We start from the raw sequence: 21018 nt of genomic DNA, 5'->3' as shown, positions 1-21018 counted from the left end.
CCATCAACCTCTCACTACGTCTTTCTCACACACACACTGATTCATCATAATGAACATATGAAATGACTGGTTGAAATGTTCTAAACCAGAAAAAAAAGAAATAAATAAAACTGTGCACTAGTAAAATGGAAATAAGAAAATACATCTTTAGTTTGCTCTAATTAGTTGTTTTTTGTGAGTGGGAAGCCAGTGAGGGATTACATTTCTTGCCAAAAGGAGGAAAACAGAAAGACAAAAAAAAATCTATATGAGATGTCAGGACCCCAGTGTGTGTGAGCACCACCACCTGCACGTGTTCTGCATTAATGAAACCTCTCAGCTCCACTCTGTGTGTCTGTGTGTGTGAGTGTGAGTGTGAGTGTGTGTGCACGCACAATGGCACTTTACCTGAGAGAAAGATGTATTTGTGTAAAGGCCCGTTAGAGAGATTTTTAAGTACGTAAGTGAGAGAACAAACCTATTATGCGTGTGTGTGTGTGTGTGTGTGTGTGTGTGTGTGTGTGTGTGTGAAGAGTCACTCCAAGAATCAAGAGGCCTGGCATCGTCAAGGGTAACAAGGTGCTATGCTGACAATCGCGCACACACACATACACGCCCGCCGCGATTTCTCGTGGGAATGTCTGATTGGCCGCTGTGAGCCTGCTGGGATGCTCGGTTCCCGTGGCGATAGTAACCAGGCGATAACACCAACCATCTGACCCTCTTAATGTCTGTGTGTGTGTGTGTGTGTGTGTGTGTGGCGTGTGTGTGTGTGTGTGTGTGTGTGTGTGTGTGTGTGTGTGTGTGTGTGTGTGTGTGTGTGTGTGTGTGTGCATGTGTGTTGCCATCTGCGCTGCTGGCTCAGGGGAGAAGCAGCACACTGAACGGTGATTAAAGCAGAGACAAAGAAAGAAAGAAAGAGAAAGAAAGAAAGAAAGGCCGGGTCAGATGATGACAGCAGGCTACAGGTGACAGCAGTTAGTCAGTTGGTCAGTTACTATGATAGCAAACAGTGACTTAGTTGAACTAGTTGGCTGTTAACAAGGATGTCTGTCACTTAGCTAATAAGTTGGTCAGTCTGTCAGTTACTCAGTAAGTCACGTAATTACTTAGTTAATTTATTAGCTTATGAGTACTGAGATGTTTCTCAGTATTTGACATAGGCTATCTGTTTTTCCGTACATTGTAAGTTAAAATTACACACGCCCGTGTCACTCTGCACACAAAATGCACTTTTCAGAATCAAGCTTTTAAAAAGTATTATACGTTAATATTATTTACTGCTTTCATTGAGTCAATTTTTTAACCAACATCAGTCCTAATCATGAATATTAAATATTAATTTAGTTTCAGAAACACTTTAAATACAAGGTTTTTGTCATAATGCCACTATGTGGTTTTCAGTTTTAAATATACTGCATTGACTTTGACTGTGACTGTTCCTAGTGGAAATAGCATGTATTTTCTCCATATGCCAAATATGGTAAAAAAAAAAAAAGTACATCATCAGGCGGAAAATAGTAAAAATGACAAATTCCAAGTCAAAAGCCCAGAATGCCAGCCAGAAATAACACAATGCATGTTTTGTTTATGCTTTGATGGCTGTGGGATCAAAAATTGCAGTTTGAATGGGTTTCAGTTATGCATGTTTCGCACTCAACAGTATGAATGTAACAATTCTGTTTCCACAGTGTATTTTAAAGTTATTGGAAATTCACTTAATGAACAAAAATGTTGCAAAAATGTATGCCATATGCATGAACACAGCCAAAATTATCAAAAACTGAAAGACGAAAAGTGTGCAAAGTGCACCAAACAGCCCCTAAGAGTTAATTAGTCGACTCACCAGTGTGCTAGTTCATCTGTGAGTCAGATGTTCAGTAAGTATGTCACAGTTTTTTGGCTGGTCACTTAAGAACTTAAGAACTTCTGTTCATCGGCTGGGAAGATATCAGGCTATACCAGTCATTCAGTTAGTTATTTGGTTGGTTAGCTAGTTGGCTACTTAGCTGTAGAGCATTATTTGTCCAGAGATTTCTTTTATTCCACAACAGATTATTAAATACATGCCCTGACATGTGGGCTAAATTGTAAATATTCCATGAGATTACTCAAAATAATGTTATATTGATATTTTAGGTTTTTATTGTGAAATGAGGAGGTGTTGTGCAGATAACCCCTTATTTTAACTTCACAAATTAGGCATTCCTTTTCCACTTTCAAAGCCAACGACAGAGGGCGTCCAATAAAAGTTCAATCACAATGACGCCCACTTGAATCACTTTCAGGTAAGACACGGCGTTCAAGCAAATAAAACAAAAAACAAATAAAGTAATCCCTGAAAGTAATTTTTAAAGACATGACTGTATTCAGAATACCACCAATTTAGACTGTAACCAAAATGGAAAACAGTTATATTTAGTAATATTTTGTTTTTTAATGCCATTACTTGTATTCCGTTACTCCTAAACCCTTGTGGTTTTTAGTGGTCAAAAGGGTTAGCTTGTCACTTAGCGGAGTATTTGTTTTGACATTCTCTGTTTAACACGATCACTTTTTTCACATACTGATTCACTCAACTGTTCTTTGTCTGTCTGTCATGATAAACAAATGTTTCAAAGTAAAGGCTGATGTTTCAAAGTAAAAGCATTCGGGGGGGGGGGGGGTATTCAGCCTTTTCTTTGGCTGCGAGGCTTTTAATGTGAAGGCAGAAGTGATTTTGCACTAGCAGCAAACACCAGCATCTGGAATTTCATTATTGAATACGGATATAACTGAATATGGATGATCCTACAGACTCCAGGATCACAACCACAATAATATACAGTGTGAATATAACTCCACTCAAAGGCCCTCGCCCTTTTTTATCCTCTTTCTCTCTTACACACACACACACACACACACACACACACACACACGCACACACACACAGAGCCGCTGGTCCATTTAGATGCAGAGTGACTCCATCTTGCTGACTCAGATGTTCTGCAGACTGGCTGAGCGTCTTCATACCCCTATATGTGTGTGTGTGTGTGTGTGTGTGTGTGTGTGTGTGTGTGTGTGTGTGTGTGTGCATCAGATGGTAGTAACTGCTGTCAGACCACATGACTAACTGAATTTTTAGCCCCGACACAAACAACAACACAGCACAACAAACAATGAGTTCGCCAGAACCAGACACCTCCTGCTGTTCCCTCAGCTGTGACTCAGTCTGACTGAAACATAAACTGAACATGAGAGCTCAGCACTCACTGAATCACTGCATAATGTAAGAGCTCAACCACTGAAGGTCCAGTGTGTGGGATTTAGGGGGATTTATTGGCAGAAAGAGCATATGGTATAATAAGTGTGTTTTCTGTAGTGTATAACACCTGAAAATAAGAATTGTTGTGATTCCGTCATCTTAAAATGATCTGTTTATGTCTACAAAGGGACAAAACTAAAGTGCTCCTAATAACCATTTGTTTTGTGTTAAATTATAATATCTCTTTGACTCTAATAAAAAGAAATAATGTTGTTTTGAATTGCTCTCATACAATTTAAAGTCTGTATTATTGTTTTTGTTTTATTTTGGGTTTTTTTTGTATTTTAAATTGTTTCAAATATGATACTAAAATTATCATCTTCATTGTTTTAAAATGAACCGTATGTCTGCTCAATGTACTTTATAATGTCAAAAATGATAAAAAAAGAATAGAAATTTACATAGGGGGCATGTTCTTGTCCACGGAGATTGCCATGTTGCACCGCCATATGTCTACAGTAGCCCAGAATGAACAAACCAAACACTAGATCTAGATATGGCCTTTTGCATTTTCACATTGATCACATTGATCAGTTAGAAGTGACCTTAGAGACCCGTGTGAACCCAAAAGTCAACAGTGAGTTATTTTAAGTTATGTCATGTCAAATCACATCTTTACACTACAACACCCAACCATGATTCAAATCTAACCTTACGAGTAGGGGCACTCCTTCGTAAGATATCCCACAAACCATTGCATGAGAATATGTTGCTTAAGTAACTTTTTATTGCCTTTACTTGCAGTGATGACTTCTATATCTGAATATCTCAATAGCACATAAGTACAACTTAAATAACTTTGACTTTAGTATCATGTAACGATGGTACCCCTATAATAACTTGTAATCATCACTCAGTTAACCCTTAAAGACTGAGACAGCCACCCACGGCTAAAAATAACTACCATTCTTAATTGTTTAATTAGTTTTGAATCGCCAGTCCTTTCAACATGATTTTAAAAATCATGTAAAGTGGAGAATTTTAGCTTTCCAATGATATCACATATGTCCAGAGGCTCCACAGTGAACGTGGTTACATCGTCAGATTCTGCAGCATTGATTTGCCAGGGAAAGCCACAGTCCTCTGAGCCAAACAGCAAGGGCTGTGAAGACGGTTGGTCATTTACTCCAGCAATCAACACTGGCTTTAGTGTTGCAATTATGACTTCAATAAATGTATTGTGATGTCCATAACTACAATCTACAATCCTAACTAAACACGGACAATTACAGTTCCATTTTTAAAAAGACTTTTACACTCCACAAAGACTCAATGCTCATAATATACCTGAGCGCCTCCCCTAATAGAGTGCCCTGGAGCTGACGTTTTTCTGTTGGCTGATAGAGAAGTCAGTCACCTTGGTTCCTTCGTCAAAAAACCTGTGGGATTTTGCCGTTAAATTTTGGATCATTGCAGAAAATAAGGTCTGTGGCAAAAAAAAAATGTTCACGACACTTTTTGTTCAATGAGATAATCTTCACAAATGAAAACCAATTTCATGATTTTATCGCCAGAAGTTAGGCTGTAAACAAACAAACCTGTAAAGCTGTGTCTAGCACCGCTTGGCATGATAACATTCTATAGTCTCATTTAGCCACTTGTTAGCAACCACCTTTGTCAAGACAATTAAAACTACAAAGTTCACAGTGACATATTTAGTGACTCAGATTACAACATGAAAATCTCTTAAGGTAGAACAGCAGACCTCAGCAGACCTCATTTAAGGCTTTTAACTGAAAACCCTCTCAAGAAATTCATTGACTTTGAGACGAGAGCTGAAATGTCAGCACTCATGTCAGACTCATCTTCAGGTTTTAGGACTCATTCGTAAGTGCACGCTGTTGCCAGAGATAAAAACTAATGATTGAGATTTACTTCATATGCTTTTGAATTGCTCTCTCAGAAATTATTTGGAAATGTGTTCCGAATCACGTCAGATATACTAAAAAACTACACCACAATAAAACCAACCATACCATAATATAAAAAAATGCTTCATATTACTCACAACCACAGATAGGAAAAAGTGCACTCCACAAGAGTGGAACTTCTTCCGTTGCAGATGTAATGGATAAATAAATTAACATCCTAAAGTACACCTGAGAAGAGCTTGTACCAGCAACGTATAGAAATATACAGGGCTCTTTAATGGCCCTATTATCATCGTTATACCTCCTTGGCTTGTGATTTAATATGGAAACATGTCCCCCTTTTCTCTTATTTTCTAGTTAACACTGTTATACTTAATCAGCATACATAAGGACCTCATTCCTAACTCAACAGAATTTTCTTTTTTTAGCATTCCAAACAAGGGTGAAATTTCTGCCTTTGCAGGACTTTGGGTGAGAGGTGCTGGGGCTTTTTTGTTTGTATTTCTGTTTGTCTGTCTTATTTGTATTTTGCTTCACTAAAAACACCTTAAATTAAAAAAAAAAAACCTCCTGTACCAGATTTTCTCGACTCATTAGAAGATGAATCATAATTATGCGACGCGTGTGCTATGATTAAACAGAGCTGAACATCCATCAAGATTTGTTTTTCAATTTGTTTTTTACTAATTCATGCTCCTCTTATTGCAATGAAATTACTGTGATTAATTCATTTAATTCTTATCAATTCTTATAATTTATTTGTGCGTGATGATGAGTAATGTGTGCTATTAGATTTATTTATTTGCTTTCAGTATTGACAGCTGCTAGGCTATTCATCATTAGAGGAAATGTGCCAAATGTCTGTCCTTTGCTAAATGTTATTTCCGCTGGTCGGTTTTCGGCTTTAAAATATCAAGCCGGATTGCTCTAATAACTGTCTGATTGCTCATGTACGTTGCAATTTATTCATTAGAATCCAATAGGAACATTTCAAAACAACTGATGATGCAAAGGACGACCTGAGCTTTGTCAAAGAAGAGATTCTTTTATCTCTGCTGTGATTAAATGTCTACACTTTATTATTAAAGCTGGCAGATTTAATATTGTAAACTGTCTTTGCTGTCAGAACAAAGTGCTGCCTGAACTTACACCTCGTAGCAGGTAATTCATCATTTGCACAGAATTATGAATGTTCAGTTAGCAGCAGCCACAGTGGCTGAATGTTTCTATCTGTATGCTGATGAGCGGGAGATTGTAAAAACTAACAGCGAGGCTGATTTCAGGCTGTCAGACACTAATCTGCTCTTCGTCACGCTGAATCAAACACAACTGAGTTTAGACTTAACCAAGACTCTCTTCACACTTTAAACAGGTATTATTGATTCACAAGACTGCAACACAAAGCGAGAAAAAGAAAGAAACAAACGGACAGAAATTTTGCAAATCAAGTGATGTCACAGGACAGCGAGGTCAGAGAGGAGATCAGGTCATGACAGGAATGAAAACAACAGGTGATGGCAGCAGGTTGTTTATAACAATCAGAAGCCAGAGGGACATCACATGTGTCAGCTCTGTGTGTGTGTGTGTGTGTGTGTGTGTGTGTGTGTCTGTGTGTGTTTCTTTGTGTGTGTTCCTACCTGGCTCTCGGAGAAGCAGCTGAGCCATCGCCTGTGAGCTTCCGGCTGAGTTTTCAGCCACACACTGATAAAATCCTTCATCCGACTTCACCAGACCCAAAATCTGCAGGTTACTGCCGTCCTGTGTAACACAAACACACATGTCAAAAAATGCTTTCAAATATACAATTAAGTCTGGTTTAGACCGATATACAAATGAGAAAATATTAACTCTATGAAACCTGGCTCAGTATCACTTTTTTGCCTTTTACTTGTATTATACCTTTGGACTCTGAGCAAATAAGTTTGATTTCTTTGGAAAACATAAAAAAGGCTAGGAGCAACTTGACAAGAATTGTCCTGCAATTTGCAAGTAATTAGTAATTTTGATTTTATTATTTTATTTTATTATCTTTTTTAAGAAAAAATGTCTATAACTGAGGTGTATTCTAAATGATCTTAATTATACTTTTTATTCTTATAATTTACTTTTTCTTTTTTTTTTACTTTTCTTTTTTTTGTCAGCTTGTTGTTGCTTTTTAGGCAACCCGTAATTTTTGTACATTTTCACAAATTTTTTGCTAATTTTTGTGTCATTTCTTAAATTGCTCATTGCATTCTTCACGTGTTCAAAGAAATCACATTAATTTGCCCAGGTTTCACAGGGTTAATAAAACCGTCAACCACCTGTGAGAGAGTTGAGGGGCATGTGTGTGTGTGTGTGTGTGTGTGTGTGTGTGTGTGTGTGTGTGTGTGTGTGTGTGTGTGTGTGTGTGTGTGTGTGTCTGTGTGCGTGTCTGCACATGTGTTATCTTTTAATAGTGTTAGATAATTGGATAAGAGATGTTACTGTAAACAATATCCAGATTATCAGATTATGTCTTGATGTCAGATTAAGAGTCATGTGATCTTCACCACTCTGCTGCTCTCACTTTCTCTTTTTAACACAAATACTGTTCTCTACTCATCTCTCTACTGTGGATTTTTTTAAAAATCCAGCTGATTCTCTTTTGCTTTTTCTTCAATCACTAATAATACACCATGAATGAAACACTTCCTGTAGATGCTAGACAGTTAAAGTCTGTGAGTTTGGACCAAATTGATGACTGCCCTCTGTAATTTTGGCACTGCACTGCATTTTCGCATCAATGCTGAGTGCTGAATGGCAGTCTGACCTTTAATTGAACTCTATTAGCTTTCTATTTATTCATGTATTTTAGTCTGCCTGACTTCTCACATCCATAAAATAATGACCGTGGCAGAGAGTTTTGGGCTGTATTTGATTTTTAACACTTCTTGTACACAAAATGCCCTTTTCAAAATCAGGCTACAAAAAATAATACATTAATATGATGTCAAATTTCAAATATTCATTAATTTTCAGAATTTTAACCCTTAAAATGTCAGGTTTTTTGTTATGATGCCATGATGCATGTATTTTCTTCACATACCAAATATTGTAAAAATTATGTCATCAGGTGGAAAATTGTAAAAATAACATATTCCAAGGCAAAAGCCCAGAATGACACCTAGAAATAATACAAAGCATGTTTTTATGCTTTGATGGCTGTGGGATCAAAAATTGCAGTTTGGACGGGTTTCAGTGGAGCATTTTTTACACTTAACAGTCTGAATGTACAAATTTAGTTTCCACAGTGTATTTTAAAGTTATTGTAGGAGCTGAGCAGGAAATTCCAAAATGAAACAAAAATACACAAAGGCAAGACTCTGCCCCTCCATTCTGCAATTGCACCTTTTATACAAAATGGCAAGGCGGCATAATGGCGTGATATTCTGACCTTGAACAGGCAGTGTAAAAGGAGCAGCACACAGTAGAGAGTTGGAGAGATGATGGCGGCTACACCCTGCGTCACTGTGCATAAACAACTGTAGATATGGTTATTTTTACTGTCACAGAGTGTCTCCACATGTAGACTTGAGGGGGGTGTACTTTCCATATTTGGGATGTAAATATAGAGAATATGTGCATGTGTATATAGTTTCTGAGTTCAGCGTGACTCACCACTATCTGGAAGTAGTCGCTGGGGATGACTTCCTCTCCGTTCTTCATCCAGCGGACAGTTGGTGGCGGGTTTCCTGTCACAGCGCACTCCAGCTCGATGTCCGTGGACTCGTAGGCGTACGTGTTGGTCGGGTAGTTCAGGAACTGAGGAGGCACTGCAGAAAGAAAAGAAACAACACAGCACATAAACAACAGAGGAACACTTGAACGCCTCCTCCTCTTCTCTTCCTCTCTGCTGGTATGTCGTAGCCAAACACTGAATCAGTTCCAGTGTTGTTACTGTGATTCACATTAGCAACTTTCTGCAACTAACTTATTTAATTACAAACTAATTAACACAGTTACAAAGTCAGTCCTCAGCTCATTACTTCATTCAAATATTTAAGGATTTCTGTTCACCTGTTACAAAACAATGACTCCAGCTAATGTGACTGAAATAGTACACTGAAAATAAACAATTATTTAATCTATTTAATCTTCATTAAACTCTCGGTATGATTTTTATGTTGAAGCAAAGACTACTTTTACATAATGCACTATTTCATATTCCCCACACAGTTAACCCCTTGAAACATGGAGCAACATCACTTTTCTTGTGCTGCTTTCAGACACCTTTCACAAGCATTTAAACCTTTGAAATTTGAGAAATTTGCCTCAAGTTCTTTCAAAACTATGGATAAAAGACAATGAATGCTTTGGTAAGAAATATTCTACAAATTACAAGAAATAAGTAGATTACATAAATTATAAAAAGAAAAAAAATGTGTCGGGAACAAAAAAACCTATTTATACATTTCATCCATCCATCCATCCATCCATCCATTTTCTTCCGCTTATCCGGGGTCAGGTCACGGGGGCAGCAGCCTAAGCAGGGAAACCCAGACTTCCCTCTCCCCGGCCACTTCGTCCAGCTCTTCCCGGGGGACCCCAAGGCGTTCCCAGGCCAGCTGTGAGACGTAGTCTCTCCAGCGTGTCCTGGGTCTTCCCAGGGGCCTCCTACCGGTGGGACGTGCCCTGAACACCTCACCACGGAGGCGTCCTGGAGGCATCCTAATTAGATGCCCGAGCCACCTCATCTGGCTCTTCTCAACGCGGAGGAGCAGCGGCTCTACTCCGAGCTCCTCCCGGATGACCGAGCTTCTCACCCTATCTCTAAGGGAGAGCCCAGCCACCCTACGGAGGAAACTCATTTCGGCCGCTTGTACCCGCGATCTTGTTCTTTCGGTCACTACCCAAAGCTCGTGACCATAGGTGAGGGTAGGAACGAAGATCGACCGGTAAATCGAGAGCTTTGCCTTTCGGCTCAGCTCCCTCTTCACCACGACAGACCGGCGCAGAGTCCGCATTACTGCAGACGCTGCACCGATCCGCCTGTCGATCTCCCGTTCCATCCTTCCCTCACTCGTGAACAAGACCCCGAGGTACTTAAACTCCTCCACTTGGGGCAGGACTTCGTGCCCGATCCGGAGGGGGCACGCTACCCTTTTCCGGCTGAGAACCATGGTCTCGGATTTGGGGGTGCTGATTCTCATCCCAGCCGCTTCACACTTGGCTGCGAACCGATCCAGTGAGAGCTGAAGGTCAAGGCCCGATGAAGCCAACAGGACCACATCATCTGCAAAGAGCAGGGACCCAATCCTGAGGTCACCAAACCGGACCCCCTCAACACCCTGACTGCGCCTAGAAATTCTGTCCATAAAAAACAGAATCGGTGACAAAGGGCAGCCCTGGCGGAGTCCAACCCTCACCGGAAACGAGTTCAACTTACTGCCGGCAATGCGGACCAAGCTCCGGCACCGGTCATACAGGGAACGGACAGCCCGTATCAGGGAGTCCGAAACCCCATATTCCCGGAGAACCCCCCACAGGACACTCCCCGAGGGACGCGGTCGAATGCCTTCTCCAAGTCCACAAAGCACATGTGGACTGGTTGGGCAAACTCCCACGCACCCTCAAGGATCCTGCCAAGGGTCCAGAGCTGGTCCACAGTTCCACGACCAGGGCGAAAACCGCATTGCTCCTCCTGAATCCGGGGTTCGACTATCCGGCGGACCCTCCTCTCTAGTACCCCCAAATAGACCTTACCAGGGAGGCTGAGGAGTGTGATCCCCCTGTAGTTGGAACACACCCTCCGGTCCCCCTTCTTAAAAAGAGGGACCACCACCCCGGTCTGCCAGTCCAAGGGCACTGCCCCCGATGTCCACACAATGTTGCAGAGTCGCGTCAGCCACGACAGCCCCACAACATCCAGGGCTTTGAGGAACTCCGGGCGGACCTCATCCACCCCCGGGGCCCTGCCACCGAGGAGCTTTTTGACCACCTCAGTAACCTCAGCCCCAGAGATAGAGGAGCCCACCCCCGAGTCCCCAGGCCCTACTTCCCCAACGGAAGGCGTGTCGGTGGGATTGAGGAGGTCTTCGAAGTATTCCTTCCACCGATCCACAACGTCCCGAGTCGAAGTCAGCAGCGCCCCGTCGCCACCATACACAGTGTTGACGGAGCACTGCTTCCCCCTCCTGAGACGCCGGATGTGGTCCAGAACCTCTTCGAAGCCGTCCGGAAGTCGTTTTCCATGGCCTCGCCGAACTCCTACCACGCCCGGGTTTTTGCCTCGGCGACCGCCGCCGCCGCACTCCGCTTGGCCAGTCGGTACCTGTCTGCTGCCTCCGGAGTCCCACAGGCCAAGAAGGCCCGATAGGACTCCTTCTTCAGCTTGACGGCACCCCTTACCGCCGGTGTCCACCAGTGGGTTCGGGTGTTGCCGCCCCGACAGGCACCAACCACCTTACGGCCACAGCACCGGTCGGCCGCCTCAGCAATGGAGGCACGGAACACGGCCCACTCGGACTCAATGTCCCCCGCCTCCCCGGGGACATGGTCGAAGCTCTCCCGGAGGTGGGAGTTGAAGCTCCTTCTGACGGGAGACTCTGCCAGACGTTCCCAGCAGACCCTCACAATGCGTTTGGGTCTGCCAGGTCTGACCGGTGTCCTCCCCCACCATCGGAGCCAACTCACCACCAGGTGGTGATCGGTTGACAGCTCCGCCCCTCTCTTCACCCGAGTGTCCAAGACATACGGCCGCAAGTCCAACGATACGACTACAAAGTCGATCATTGAACTGCGGTCTAGGGTGTCCTGATGCCAAGTACGCATATGGACACCCTTATGCTTGAACATGGTGTTCGTTATGGACAATCTGTGGCGAGCACAGAAGTCCAATAACAAAACACCACTCGGGTTCAGATCGGGGGGGCCATTCCTCCCGATCACGCCCCTCCAGGTCTCACTGTCGTTGCCAACGTGAGCGTTGAAGTCCCCCAGCAGAACGAGGGAGTCCCCAGAAGGAGCACTCTCCAGCACCCCCTCTAAGGACTCCAAAAAGGGTGGATACTCTGAACTGCTGTTTGGACCATAGGCACAAACAACAGTCAGGATCCGTCCCCCAACCCGAAGGCGGAGGGAGGCTACCCTCTCATTCACCGGGGTAAACTCCAACGTACAGGCACCGAGCTGGGGGGCAATAAGTATTATTATACATTTCATAATTACATATCTAAAATTATGTTAAAATTATTTTTTACTTTAATCACATGTTGTTTAACTTTCTATTTTTTTAATGTATATATTTATTTTTGTTTTGTTTTGTTTTGTTTTTGTTTTTTTTCCCGGTCATTTTCTTGTTCTCTTTTTTTCTTTATTTTCTCTTGTTTTCTTTAATTTCTGCTTTTTTTGCTCATTGCCTTTTTCTCATGTTTTTGAAAGAAATCAAGCTAATTTGCTCAGGTTTCAAAAATGTAAACTTTCGCCTAATACTCTCAATTTCGATTAGTATATTTGCTCTGCCACGTCCAATGTTCCCCCACTGTCCTGCTACTCTCATGTTTGGTCATCCTCTTGGAAAGACAGTTTCAGTGTAAGATGTGCTTTTGTTGACATCCAAACATTGGATGTCATGTGCTTTTGTTGCCTATGCTTAACCATGTGATTTTGTTGACAAGTCTTTGTGCTAAGCTAACTGGCTGCTGCCTGTAGCTTCATATTGAACAGTAAAATATGAGTGGTATCTCAGGGTAATTTTTAAAATGGTTCATTTGAACTTAAAAAACCTTCCAAAAACTAAACCTAGAAAAAAGGCAAATGACCCTTTTTGACCGCAGCAGTGTGGACTGAGTCTGATCAGTGACAGCAGTGTGAGCTGTGGAGATGTGAAGTGACGGCAGCAGCAGACAGAGCTGTTCCGCTGTGGCTGCTGGTAAACTGTCTGCAGGCTCGCTACAATGTAAACAGGAAGGAAGGCGGGCGAGGAGGGTGAGGTGGCTGTCGTGTTTCAGCTCTGTTGTCACTGAACGTTTGTCTCTGAAAAAGCAGCAGCTTGTGGCTGTGAGAGCAGAGATGTGAAGCAGAAGCCATTTTGAGCCTCAACAGAGACGCGGACGAAACCTGGAGGGCCTCGTGAAGCGGCAAGCGTCACGGCGACGCTGTCAGCGCTCCACGACAACAAACATGCTCGCTGTCAGCAAACACACACACAGGAACTGTAGCTGTCAACACACATAGTCATGGTGTCACAGCCTCCTGAGCACTGTTAAATATCTACACATATAGCCAACTATATGGTGTAGGGCCAAAGGTATGTAGAGGCCAGAAAACTGCACACATATGTCATCGCTGAGTGACGAATGGAAGGAAGGAGAAGGGAACAGACAGGAGAAGGGAAATTAAAGAAAGACAGGAAAAAGGGAAGCAAGAAGGAAACCAAAAAGAGAGAGAAAAAGGAGGAGAGAAATTCAAAAGAAAAGAAATGGAGGAAAGGAATGGAGTAAGGAACAAGAAAGGAAAAGGCAAGAAAGGTGTTTGGAGTAAAGTCAAATAATTGAGTAAATTAATAAAGACATACCAGTATAAGAGAAAAGAAAGATGGAAAAAAAGAAAGAAAGAAAGAAAGAAAGAAAGAAAGAAAGAAAGAAAGAATGAAGACAAAGGAGCATGAAGGAGAAACAGAGAGTGACAAAGAGGTGAAGGGGGTGAAAAGATGAAAAGAAAGGAGGAAGAAAAAAGGAGGAGCCATTAGAGGCAAAAATGAGACTAAGCAACAAAGAAGGAACAATGAAAGATTGAGGTGGATGACAAGGGAGAGAACAGGTGTTGAAAATAGAGAAAACAATAAGAGATGGATGAGCGAAGGAACCAAAATTGAAAGCGAGAAAGAAAGGCAGAAACTTAGTAGAGGGGGCAAGTTGTGTGTTTGTTGTGTGTGTGTGTGTGTGTGTGCGTGTGTGTGTGTGTCTCCCATCGATACATCATTATCTGGAGGTGTAACTTTATCACTGCAGTAATGCTCTAATTAAGAGCTAACGATTTCCTTTAAACTCAGAGCAGCTGCAGCTTCACCGCACCAACAACTACACAGCGATACACAAACAACACAGGCCACTACACGTGTCCAGGAATTACTCTGAGACACTAAACACCAGAGACACAGGAGGACAGAGCCGAACCAGTCATGGTGCTCTGAAGCCAATCGTTGCAGTCAGAGATGAACTGGTTCGGCTGCAGTCCCTCTAATTTCCACTAGCTGCTGTTCTAAGAAAACTCTGAATGCCTTGAAGTGAATGGGCAAACAAACAAAAAACTGTTTTCACATCACAAGTTTAGCTGCATCCCAATTCAATATACTTATATTACACAACGTGCTCTATTCAGGTAACTGTCATAGTGTACTGTTTTTGCAAAGCAATGTTCCTGCACTGTACTGTTTTGTGCTAACATCAATTGATATAATACATGCACTTTCATACTTAAATAAAACTTGCTTCTGGAATGTCACTAACGATTAACATCCCAAAAAAAAAGTAAAAAAAAAAAGTTCACTACTTTTCAGATTTAGCCTAATTCTAGATTCTGAAGGTTTGATGATGTTCTCATCAACAGAGCCAATCAGAGCTTTTGTGGACTTGGCTAAAGATGGTAACATAAACCATGTTGAGAACACACTCTAATGGGTTTGGGGCAGGGCTAGACAGCTCCAGGCTTTGATGTCAATATGACATAGTGGCCAAATTGTGGAATTACATCATTTGGTTGCATCCGTGATACTACTGGCCCCAAAAAGACTTTTTCCCATAGACTTATTGTGAAAGATATGTCTGTAAATCAGTGGAAAACATGTTTTTGAGCATTAAAACCAACACAAAATTAATTGTTTCAGCATTTCAAATTTGATCCAATCAAATCAAATAATAATAAAGTCTGGAGGAGCGACATGATTAAATAATTTTAACCCCATCCATGGTAGCTGAGCACTTAACCTTAAATTATACAGCTTGGCAGGAGGAAATATCTGCGCTTGCTCCCATCAATGTGGAAGATTTGGATAATGTCATACTTTGGAGTTTTTTTGCTTCATGCACCATTGTACAGCTTTCATAGTAATGAGCAGGGCTCTACCTCCAACTTTATATAGCTACATCTGTTCCAGAATCCCGGCTGAAAACTAAAGAGCAGTGGTGCAGTGAAGGGTATACACACAAATTCAGGGTATACCCACCTCTTTTTCTGATCGTTTACAGTATATCAATCTATCAGCCAAAAAACAAGATCACACTTTCTATGAAGACCATATCCATAATGCATTATGAAGGCATTCATAGTGAATTATTATGCATTCATGATGCTTTATGACTACACTCATAAACATGCATAATGCTTACTGATGCATTATCCTCAACTGTCATAAAACAAACAAAACCAATAAAGGTACATTTCAGAAAATGTCGGATTCTGCAGGGTTATTGTTTGTTTCCTGTTTACCTGTGGCCATATTTAGTCAGACACATGGTGATAATCTATTTCATAACACATATTACCTCTAATCCTTCTCATACATTTAATAATCTCCTCGGTTGCCAGTCGATACAACAGTTTTACCATACATGACAAAGTCAAAGCACCCCTCTTATCTAAAAGTTTTCTCAAAGTTAAAGGCAGGTAAAAAGAAAAAAAGCTCTTTTTTCCTCCAGAACAAACTCCCTTGTTACTATGGAAGACTACGGCTCTGCGACCAATTACTCAGCAGCCTTTGTTGTGTTTGGGGAATTCCCTGAGCATCCACTGATTGTTTGGATGTTTTTTTTTTCTGCAGAGCATCGAGTTTAACACTGATTACCTGGTCATCTGAGGAGAAGTGTTAACAAAAGCGTGTTTTCAGACGGATCTTTGTGATACCAACAACAACAGGCAGGATGGCGGGTTAATACGATTCTTCATCCTGCAGGAAACAGCTGAGAGCAGCTATTCGTATGGTAATTAGACACATCAACAACCAGCTGACCTCCGCCAGACACAACAAGTCTGCTGCCTGGATATACACCTGAGCCCAGCTTTTCAGTAGTAATCTGACTGAATTTTGGCTATCAGATTGGATCAAATCTTGAAAATGGCTTGTTTAAAAGAAGAAAAAGTATTTTCTAAAATTGGATTAGAGTGTAATCTGGTTTTGTTGTGTTGTTCAAAACTTTTATGTAGGATTAGGAAACATTTCATCCAAAAATCTGATTCATTGGGTGAATTTAACAATGAATTATACATAGTATTTTTACTTCTACTTCTTTTGCACTTGATTTCTTTAACCCTTAGAGTAATAAGGAAGATAAAGTAGACAGTAGGCTGCTTATTGAACCTTTCAAGAAGTATTTCACCAATACAAAATGGGCCTTCACATTAAACTAGGCTTTGTATGCAGCAGAAAGACACATATACTTTTGAAACTGGTGAAACGGACGAGAGAAAACACAGAAGTAGGACTGTGGCATTTGCTTTTGCTCAAGAGGTAGAAAACCTGCAACTACCAGAATGCATTGCACCATACCAGACCAATAAATGCTCCCACTGTAGGTGACATATTGTTATCTCATCCATTTGACACAATGGCAGCTGGTAGCAAATAAGCTTGTGTATCAGTTTAACAGTAAGTTACAATCTGTTTCTGAACACATTTGAGGAGAGAAACCAAAATCTTGGTTTTTATTTGACCAGTACTGCTTAGTTTATGGTGTGATGTCAGCCTCCTTTTGTAGCTGTGCATGATGCAATCTGCCGCCCAATTCTTCTTATCGCTTATCGCTATTACAGCTAAACAGGGCACTAAAATAGTTTCCAAAAACATTCTGGAAGAGATTTTAGGAAGAATAGTAACATAATGTAGGTTTACAGTCGATCGGCACTGCCTAGTTTTACTGTCTGGTCGGATTGCGGTCAGTTTCACCTTTTCAGACCAATAAATACACAGTAGAAAGCCATAAATGTGAAGAAGGTTATATACTCACACCTATCTTCCATTATAAATGGAGAAAAACAATTGCAAACCTTTTGAATTCAACCTTCTCTCCGTGACAGAAGAGTGATGAGGCTTAATTGAGTTAACTCGTCACAAAACACACTTTATTCAAACTCACCCAAACCCCAAGTCCACTGTTCCAAAAATCACCAGCTTCTGTTTGGTCAAATAAATCCTTAATTCACCAAGTTAGATGTAAAAAACATGCTGTTATTCCCCATGGTCGCTCTCTCTCTCTCTACCGGCTGGCCGCCTGCTGTTTACAGTTCTATGATTTATCCCTCAACCACTCGGTGTAAATGCTATCTAAACATTGGTTAGTTGGAAAGTAGATTACTGCAGTTCATTTACATGTTATATCCCCATCAAAAGCAGATTGAAAATCAGCAATGTATCCCTTTCAATACAGTAAAGTAATATTTTTTTTTACCATAAAATAATCTCACAAATCCTCACAAAAGTATCAAATAAAATGACTAATTCTTAACCTTATCACTTCATATTAATTATAGTGACACAGTCAAAAGTAGTTCCTCATGCTGTTTCTGTCTCATCAAATAAAAAAAAAATTCTGAAAAGTCTGCATCTGGATCAGGGTGACCCATTTCAGTGTTAGATGCAACACAGATTGATTAACTGATCCTGGGCAGCAAAATGTGATTTCCAAATCCAGATCATTCTAATCCAGATTAATTTTTTTGAACAATTAGGTCCCAGATAATCATCATTATTATTAATTAATACAATCCGATAAAACATAGCAATTTAAAAATAATTAGGAAATAATGTACTGTTGGGATCTCACTTCCTCTCCCTCCCTCTCTCTCACACACAGGCACACAGAAACACAGACACACACACACGGTATCAGTGATGCTGCCTCTCTATGGTTGCACCATAATAACTTCCACTCAGCATTCAAATGGAAATCAGCTCCATCGCTCAGTTCAATGAACATCTGCTCTGTGTGTGTGGGGGTGTGTGTGTGTGAGATGATAGAACCAAGTGAAGGACATTTACACCCACACACACACACACACACACAAACAGCTCCAGCTTGAGATACATACTCAGTCTCAGTTTAACTCTCATGGAGTGAACAGAAACTCGTTAGCAGCCTCTTTATATCTGCACTTAACCACCAATTATCTGTCATTAAGTGCATCCATGGAAACAAACCACACACACACACCTTATCATTCACTCTGTGGACATTGTGTCTGAAATAGTTAACGGGTTGTAAAGCCCTAATCATTCAGGAGTGAAGGGCTAACATTGCTCTTAATGGAGCTTCACAAGGCTGAACGCTGAGCCAAAACACAGCACAGTTGAGTACTGGTTGGCTGCTACAACACATTTTGCAATCATTTCAATTGCTGGCATTACATGTATGTGATGTGAGCGTACCATGCAATTAGCAATATAATATACAGTAATTTGGGCTTTACATATTTTCATTGCCGTTTATTTGCTTATGTGGTACTTAAAGGCGAACTCAACTGATTTAGTATTCAATTTCCATAAACTTGTGAAACTCATAAGAGACAGATTTGAAAAGGAAAGGTCAAAATTAAAACAGCAGAGACCGAGGCATTCCATTTTGTGTCTCCAATAAAGGCTGAACTCCAAAAACACTAGTCCCTACATATTCCATAATGCAATAAATAGCTTAATGCCACTTGCCCTCCCTGCCTGTTAAATACTCATGTCTCTCAAACTCTACTGTCCCAGTCTGAAATGCAGGCTTTCTGACAAAACTGTACAGCAGTCTCTTCAAGATTTTTTGGGCTGTTTTCGTGGTCGTTGTGGCCTGAAATGACTGATTTTACATCAAAAACAAATAATTTTTGCCGTTTTTTTTTTCTTTCATGAAAATAATTTAACAATTACAACATTTTATTTGTTTTAAAATTATAAGTACATGGGAGACACATTATGATATGCATTTTCAGAGCCAATACTGGTTTAACACACATATTATTAAAAAAATCTTTGCTGGTCCGAAGTTTTCTTTTTTATAAACATAAGAGCCAGTCAGGAAGTTTATGAAGGCAAAAGTGACATCCAAAAGGATGAAACAGGCTGACCTGATTGTAAACAGTGATCCAAGGGAAAACTAGGCTATACTACAGATGAGGCCGACACTGCAGTAGACTAAGCATCAGATGAAAAAGAGAGACACTTCACCCCACAGCTTCAGCATCAGGTGAAGGGAAGACCTGTGTACCTCTGACAGCTCAACAGTGTTTGTGACACTTTATAGTTTGTAAAGTTAAAAAAGCTCCAACAGTTACTCAGTACAATTATATGTTTCCAGTGTTCTTAAGTAGTCTGTTAAATTTCATTGTGCACTTGAAATGATAAGTGTCCTCACTATGAAAGATATAATTAAACGTTGGGTTACATTACCCATGTGACGCTAACAGTTATCCCTGTCACTGTGTGCAACAGGCACAACAGGATAAACAGAAATTGGTAAAAGGAGGGGCTAAATGGATCACTACGCTGCAGGCATTTCTACTGAAATTAGGTTTTTTACCTGTTTTAAATGGTCAAATTTCCAGGAAAGTTGCAGTTGTTTAACAATATTGCAAGGTTGTGCAGAATTCACAGGAAATGGCTGAATTTGTGTTAATTGGAACACAAAATCATGAAACCCTGGAGGGACTGGTATAGTGTCCAAGCCCAAGACTGCGATGACATCACAATGCTACATCAGAATTATTTCCTCACACTTTATAAAGCCCCTCCAGAGCCACAGAAGAGTAATAAATAGTAATAAATATGTTCACAGGTTAAATGGTACCACTCATAATCAATGAATGAACCTTTATGTTAAAATAAGTGGAATGCACCTTTAATATGATGTGCTAACATATTATGTCATTTTTTTTCCACATTAAGATAGTAAATTAATAATTAAGATGTATGCACTTTGAATGCTGAAACTGCCAATTCAATCCTACTTTTTTATGTATACTATACAAGTAACTCCAGCTTCCTCATAAATATAAATGTAAAAGACTTCTTTAATGTAATGCTGTAATGCAGTGTAGCTGATTGCCTAAATGGTTCGTTGTATATGAGTCATATCCACAAGCAATCAACGGCCTGGAAATTAGTCTTTTCATGCAGTGTCTACTGTACTGTATGGGTTTGTAAAATTAATTCATGAAGTTTTGTGCCACTGAGAGAACTCTATTTCTCCCCATCACGAATAAAAAAATGCCTTTGTTTTCCTACTAAAACTGACACTGAAAACAATTTTCCATTAAACTGAGTAAGTGCTGCATCATGTTCCAGCAGAGTCTGAGTGAAGAGATTCATTTCAGCACTAACAGAAAATTCCTCGTCGCAGGAATCAAACTTTTCACACTGAGAGCTACTGATCTTCCTCTCACTGCACTTTTCGCATCTATTTTTTGACAAAACTACTGAACAAGCAGAAAACAACTGAACGGTAAACAATGTGCAAATCAAGATCCAGAAGTATGCAGGGACAGATATGTGAAGGACTGATGGTGTTCCCAAGATAAATAAATCATCAGTATGTTGTTTGTTCTGTCTTATAGAGAGATAAAGTCCCTCCCCTTCCAGTGGACCACCATGGGACCCTATTTCTAAAAAAATATATATATGGTAATTAAGGCGAGAGGAAAATGATACTTTGAATTGTGCCATGAATTACAGTAAAGATTTTTGTCAGTTTAAAAGATAATTCAGAAGTCAAAATGGACATAGTTTGTTGTGAAACTGTTGAAGTATAAGACTGTGAAAACATGCAATTTGAAAGACTACACTGGTTGTGTCAGTGATGTCAAAGCTTTCTCTCATGCTTGGCATGTTCATGTGGCCACGTGTGGCCTTCAGTACATCAGTGTCAACAACAG

The 21018-nt window shown here is 40.6% G+C and overlaps 1 protein-coding gene across 2 annotated transcripts in view; it reads right to left on the bottom strand.

Moving 5' to 3' along the window:
- The window catches only part of dcc (DCC netrin 1 receptor), a 352843-nt gene that overhangs the window by 180500 nt on the left and 151325 nt on the right, over positions 1-21018 (bottom strand). For both annotated transcript variants that reach the window (XM_088070760.1, XM_088070761.1), the window contains 2 exons: positions 8794-8948; positions 6792-6912 (listed from right to left, as the gene is read on the bottom strand). In XM_088070760.1, coding sequence (XP_087926886.1) covers positions 6792-6912; positions 8794-8948 — 276 coding nt within the window. The remainder of the gene's footprint in view (positions 1-6791; positions 6913-8793; positions 8949-21018) is intronic.

The sequence above is a fragment of the Plectropomus leopardus genome, chromosome 20 (genome assembly GCF_026936395.1).
Source record: "Plectropomus leopardus strain MGB_pleo_1.0 chromosome 20, ASM2693639v1, whole genome shotgun sequence".
Taxonomy (NCBI): Eukaryota; Metazoa; Chordata; class Actinopteri; order Perciformes; family Serranidae; genus Plectropomus; species Plectropomus leopardus.
This window is presented reverse-complemented; position numbering and strand designations above follow the sequence as displayed.